The sequence below is a fragment of the Aphidius gifuensis genome, linkage group LG2 (genome assembly GCF_014905175.1).
Source record: "Aphidius gifuensis isolate YNYX2018 linkage group LG2, ASM1490517v1, whole genome shotgun sequence".
In the NCBI taxonomy this organism is placed as follows: Eukaryota; Metazoa; Arthropoda; class Insecta; order Hymenoptera; family Braconidae; genus Aphidius; species Aphidius gifuensis.
Window position 1 is genome coordinate 29,705,837 of NC_057789.1, and position 6,792 is coordinate 29,712,628.

The 6,792-nt window shown below is 26.9% G+C and overlaps 1 protein-coding gene across 1 annotated transcript; it reads left to right on the forward strand.

The window, feature by feature from the left end:
• Positions 1 to 2,885: 2,885 nt before the first annotated feature.
• LOC122850704 (slit homolog 2 protein-like) lies at positions 2,886 to 6,452 on the forward strand. Its single transcript, XM_044149838.1, has one exon. It carries the CDS (start codon positions 2,886 to 2,888, stop codon positions 6,450 to 6,452), a length of 3,567 nt encoding a protein of 1,188 aa, XP_044005773.1.
• Positions 6,453 to 6,792: the final 340 nt, after the last annotated feature.

The window sequence follows — 6,792 nt, forward strand, 5'->3', positions numbered from 1 at the left end:
GAGATGACGATGATGATGATGATGCTGAGAGGATTTAACAAAAAAAATAAAAGGTAAATCCAGAAAATTGTATAGAGAGTATGAGGGGTTGTTATTGCAAATCGCGTATAGAGAGTGTAAAGCTCGAGTGCACTCTTAAAATGTATATGCATTTTAAAGAGAAGTGTAGAGAGTACACTGGGCCCATTCTACTGTGAATTTTTAAATTTTCTCTTTCTCTGCAAGCCCCTAATTCACCAATAAATCACTTTAATATCATATATTCTAAAACTATTTTGTTTATTATTATTTTATTTATTTAAATTTAAGTTTTGGTAAGGTAGAAATATTTAAGTTATAAGAAATATTAACTGTCGATAAAATTTTTAGTTTTTTAAGGAAGATAAGAAGCTTTTTGATACGCATGCGCTTTTATTCTTGCCATCACGACAATGATGACTATTTTTTGTTCATAGCGTTCATAGTTGCTTGGGTGTCTTTAAGTGATCGTCATTAACAAGGCATTGACTGGACTTACTCATCATTTTTATGATGAAGAAATCTACAATTATTATGATAATAACTGGAATAGTTATTTCAGGTATTATCATTGCTGGGGTAAGTCAAAATCATTGCGAATATTTTTAATTTCATTTTTTAATAAATTATTATTAAAATTAGTATTTTTTTTTTGTGGCATTGATGACCACACATTGATGTCGTGGCAACGATGATGTGGCATTGATGACTCAATCGATTGCTATTTTTATAAATCGTTATTTTCCAATAATACACTTGTTAATCATATACTTATATTTTTATAAAAATGAGAGATCTAAATTTAAAAAATACGTGTTCACAATAATTATTATAAATAAATATTCATAATGTATTTTTATATTTTGGTCAAGATATAAAATAAATATTCTTCATGTCCATGATATTATTTTAATAAAATAAACTATTATATATTTCTTTTTATCAAAAAAAAAAAAAAAAAAAAAAAATCATAATGATATTCTAAAAATAAATAATAATATTATTGATGACACGTATCAATGATGTGGCATTTATGACTTAAACGATTTTTCTTTTTATGAATCATTATTTTCAATTATACACTTGTTTATTATACACAAAAATAAAAGATCAAAATTAAAAAAATACATGTTTACAATAATCATTATAAATAAATATTAATTAATCAACATATTTTTTATATTTTGCTCAAGTTATAAAGTAAATATTTTTCATGTCCATGATATTATTTTGATAAAATAAACTATTATATATTTCTTTTTATCAAAAAAAAAAAAAAAAATCATAATGATATTTTAAAAATAAATAATAATATTATTGATGACACGTATCGATGATGTGGCATTTATGACTTGAACGATTTTTCTTTTTATGAATCATTATTTTCAATTATACGCACTTGTTTATCATACAAAAAAATGAAATATCAAAATTAAAAACAAAGTGTTCACAATAATTATTATAAATAACTATTAACTAATAAATATTCATAATGTATTTTTATATTTTGGTCAAGTTATAAAAAAAATATTTTTCATGTCCAAAATATTATTTTAATAAAATAAACGATTATATATTTCTTTTTATCAAAAAAAAAAAAAAAAACAAAAAAAAAATCATAATGGTATTCTAAAAATAAATAATATCAGCTGACAAGGTTGTTTTGTCAAGTCAATGACTCACACTTATATTTTATTTTCCAAAAAAAAAAAAGCATAAAAATAAAAAAGACACTGATAAGAAAATAAATAATATTATTTTATTTTTGAAGAAATATATACTTTGAAGAAATTAAAAAAAAAAAAATAATAATTGTAAAATCGTTTTATGCACAATGTGTACTGTAATTAAAAAATTATAAAATAAATAAATTTCAATGCATTAATTATATATTAATTATATTTTAGATAACATGGAAGATATTTTATCCATCAACATCTGACAGTAAGTTTATTGAAATCTGTAAATTTTAACTGTAATTTATATAATTTACGAGCCGATATTAAATTAAAGTAATTGATGATTGTTAAGTTTCAGGAGAATCAGATAAATCAGGACGGCCAAGCAATAGATGTTTTATTAATTCGACTTCATCTGGTTTTATTTACATTGGTCGTGGTGATGTTGCTTCATCAAAAATTGAGCTCTGCTCAACTAAGAGAGTAGTTTTTTATAATAAACATTTCGAGTCAGAGACTTTATACAATTGTTCTCATCTTGAAAAGCTTGATTTAAGCAATATGAGTTTGATATCTTTGCCAGATGAGATATTCACAGGATTAGAAAATCTCAAGGAATTGAATTTGCGTTCAAACAATTTGGCAACTCTTAAGTCAAATGATTTCAATAATTTGTCAAAACTTGAAAGACTTGACATCAGTGCGAATAAATTAACATCTTTGCCACATGACCTTTTTAATGGAACAAAATCTTTCGAAGCGTTGGATTTGTATGAAAAAAAATTGGCAACTCTTAAGTCAAATCGTATCAATGATTTGTCAAAACTTAAATCACTTGGTCTCAGTAAAAATAATAAAATAACATCTTTCACACATGGAATTCATAGAACGAAATCTCTCATGTACTTGGGTTTGTCGTCCAACAACTTGACTGGTCTCGAGTCAAATCATTTTAATGGTTTATCTAAATTTGTGTCTATTGATATCAGCAATAACAATTTAAAATATCTACCAAATGACATATTCAATGGATTTAAATCTCTCACGTACTTGAATTTGAATCTAAATGAATTGGAAAGTCTTAACTCAAGTATTTTCAATGATTTGTCAAAACTCGAAAAACTTTTTATCGCCAATAATAAAATAACATCATTGTCACATGAAATTTTTAATGGAACAAAATCTCTCATGTACTTGGATTTGTCGTCCAACAACTTGACTAGTCTTGAGTCCAATCATTTTAATGGTTTATCTAAACTTGAGTCTATTGATATCAGCAATAACAATTTAAAATATCTACCAAATGACACATTCAATGGATTAAAATCTCTCACTATATTGAAATTGCAATCAAACAACTTACAAAGTCTTGACTCAAACATCTTTTATGGTTTGTTTGATTTAGAAATTCTTGATATAAACAATAATAATTTAACATCACTGCCCGATGCCATTTTTAGTCAAAATAAAAAACTTAAGCTAGTTCCGGATAATTTAGAAAAATCAGGACGGCCAGGCAATAGATGTTTTATGAATTCGACTTTATCTGGTTTTATTTACGATGGTCGTAGTGATGTTTCTTCATCAAAAATTGAACTCTTGTCAACTAAAAAAGTAGTTTTTCATAAATATTTCGAGTCAGCGACCTCATACAATTGTTCTCATCTTCAAAAGCTTGATTTAAGCAATATGAATTTGATATCTTTGCCAGATGAGATATTCACAGGATTAAAAAATCTCAATGAATTAAATTTGTGTTCAAACAATTTGACAACTCTCAAGTCAAACAATTTCAATGATTTGTCAAAACTTGAAACACTTGACATCAAAAATAATGAATTAACATCGTTGCCACGTGAAATTTTTGATGGATTAGAATCTCTCAAGGAATTGAATTTGCGTTCAAACAATTTGGCTCTTAAGTCAAACAATTTCAATAATTTGTCAAAACTTGAATGGCTTGACATCAGTATGAATAAATTAACATATTTTCCACACGACCTTTTTAATGGAACAAAATCTCTCAAATCATTGTATTTGTATGGAAACGATTTGGCAACTCTCAAGTCAAATGTTTTCAATGGTTTGTCACAACTCGAAACACTTGGTCTCGATAATAATAAAATAACATCATTGTCACATGAAATTTTTAATGGAACAAAATCTCTCATGCAGTTGGGTTTGTCGTCCAACAACTTGACTAGTCTTGAGTCAAATCAATTTAATGGTTTATCTAAACTTGAGTCTATTGCTATCAGCGAAAACAATTTAAAATATCTACCAAATGACACATTCAATGGATTAAAATCTCTCAAGTTCTTGTATTTGTATCTAAATAAATTGGAAAGTCTTAACTCAAGTATTTTCAATGATTTGTCAAATCTCGTAATACTTGACATCAGTAGAAATAAATTAACATCTTTGCCACATGACCTTTTTAATGGTTTGTCTATCCTTAATGAGCTTTATATAAGCAATAACACGTTAAAATATCTACCAAATGACACATTCAATGGATTAAAATCTCTCTTGTACTTGAAATTGAATCTAAATGAATTGGAAAGTCTTAACTCAAGTATTTTTAATGGTTTATCAAAACTCGACCGACTTGACATCAGTAGCAATAAATTAACATCTTTGCCACATGACCTTTTTAATGGTTTATCTAAACTTGTGTCTATTGATATCAGCAATAACAATTTAAAATATCTACCAAATGACACATTCAATGGATTAAAATCTCTCACTACATTGAAATTGCGATCAAACAACTTACAAAGTCTTGACTCAAACATCTTTTATGGTTTGTTTGATTTAGAATTTCTTGATATAAGCAATAATAGTTTAACATCACTGCCTGATGCCATTTTTAGTCAAAATAAAAAACTTAAGTCAGTTCAGAAGGATTTAGGAAAATCAGGAAAATCAGGAAGATCAGAAAAATCAGGAGGATCAGAAAAATCAGGAGGATCAGAAAAATCAGGAGGATCAGAAAAATCAAGACGGCCAAGCAATAGATGTATTGAATATCCACCCAGTTTCATTTACATTGGTCAAGGTGATGATTCTCCAGCAGAAATTAAGGCTTTGTCAACTGATCAAATATATTTTTTTATAAAAAAAAAATTAGTGGCAATGACTTCACACAATTGTTCTCGTGTTGAGAAGCTTGTTCTCACTCGAAAGAATTTAAAATCTTTGCCAGATGACATATTCACAGGATTAGAAAATCTCGAGGAATTGGATTTGACTATAAACGACTTGGCAACTCTCGAGTCAAATATTTTCAATGATTTGTCAAAACTTGAAACACTTCGCATCAATATGAATAAATTAACATCTTTGCCACATGACATTTTTAATGGAATGAAATCTCTCAAATGGTTGTATTTGGATTCAAACAATTTTGCAACTCTTGAGTCAAATTATTTCAATGGTTTATCTACACTTGAGTCGCTGAGTATCAGAGATAACAAATTAGTAACTCTGCCAAATGACACATTTATTAGATTAAAGTCTCTTTCGTCATTGTCTTTGAGGTCAAACAACTTGGTGAGTCTTGAGTCAAATAATTTCAAAAGTTTATCTCAACTTGGGTTTATTGATATCAGCTATAACGATTTAACATTTCTACTAAATGACACTTTCAATGGAATGAAATCTCTCGAAACGTTGTATTTGGATTCAAACAACTTGATGAGTCTTGAGTCAAATGTTTTCCATGGTTTGTCTAAGCTCAATACACTTTTAATAAGCAATAATAATTTGACATCACTGCCAAATAATATATTCAATGGATTGAAATCTCTCCAGACATTGAATTTGCAATCAAACAACTTGAAATATCTTGACTCAAATATCTTCAATGGTTTGGTTGTTCTTGACAGTCTTTTTTTAACCGATAATAGATTAACATCTTTGCCACATGACCTTTTTAATGGAACAAAATCTCTCAGAACATTGAATTTGCGTTCAAACAATTTGGCAACTCTTAAGTCAAATGATTTCAATAATTTGTCAAAACTTGAAATACTTGACATCAGTGGGAATAAATTAACATCTTTGCCACATGGAATTTTTAATGGAACAAAATCTCTCAAAACATTGGATTTGTATGAAAACGATTTGGCAACTCTTGAATCAAATAATTTCAATGGTTTATCTAAACTTGAGTGGCTGAGTATCAAAGATAACAAATTAGTGACTCTGCCAAATGACACATTTATTGGATTAGAGTCTCTTTTGACATTGTCTTTGATGTCAAACAACTTGGTGAGTCTTGAGTCAAATAATTTCAATGGTTTATCTAAACTTGTGTCTCTCGATATCAGGAATAACAGTTTAACATTTCTACTAAATGACACTTTCAATGGAATGAAATCTCTCAAAATGTTGTATTTGGATTCAAACAACTTGACGAGTCTTGAGTCAAATGTTTTCCATGGTTTGTCTCAGCTCGATACACTTTTAATAAGCAATAATAATTTGACATCACTGCCAAATAATATATTCAATGAATTGAAATCTCTCCAGACATTGAATTTGCAATCAAACAACTTAGAATATCTTGACTCAAATATCTTCAATGGTTTGGTTGTTCTTGAAAGTCTTTCTTTAACCGATAATAGATTAACATCATTGCCTGATGACATTTTTAGTAAAAATAAAAAACTTACGTCAATATGTTTAAAATCAACTAAACTGAGCAATGTTTTAATTTGGTCCAAATATAGATGCCGAGAATATGTAAAATAATTATCAATTAACCATAAAAAAACCTTTCGAAGAATATATTTTGAAAATTTTCAAACAAAATAGACATAATTAAATTTACTTTATACCTAATATTACAATAAACAATTCTTGCAATTAAAAATAAAATATGTAAAACCAGAAATATTTTTTTTTCTTTCAAATAAATGTCAAACTCATGTATATTTTATAATTATTTCATTTTTCCAATTAAAATTTTTAAATATTTCATTTATCTTTACCTGCTACATATAAAAATAAAAGTTACAATATTTTTTTTTTAAATTATAATATTATTATTTTTTTGTTATTTATCGAATTAAAATTAAAAAGACATTTTTAT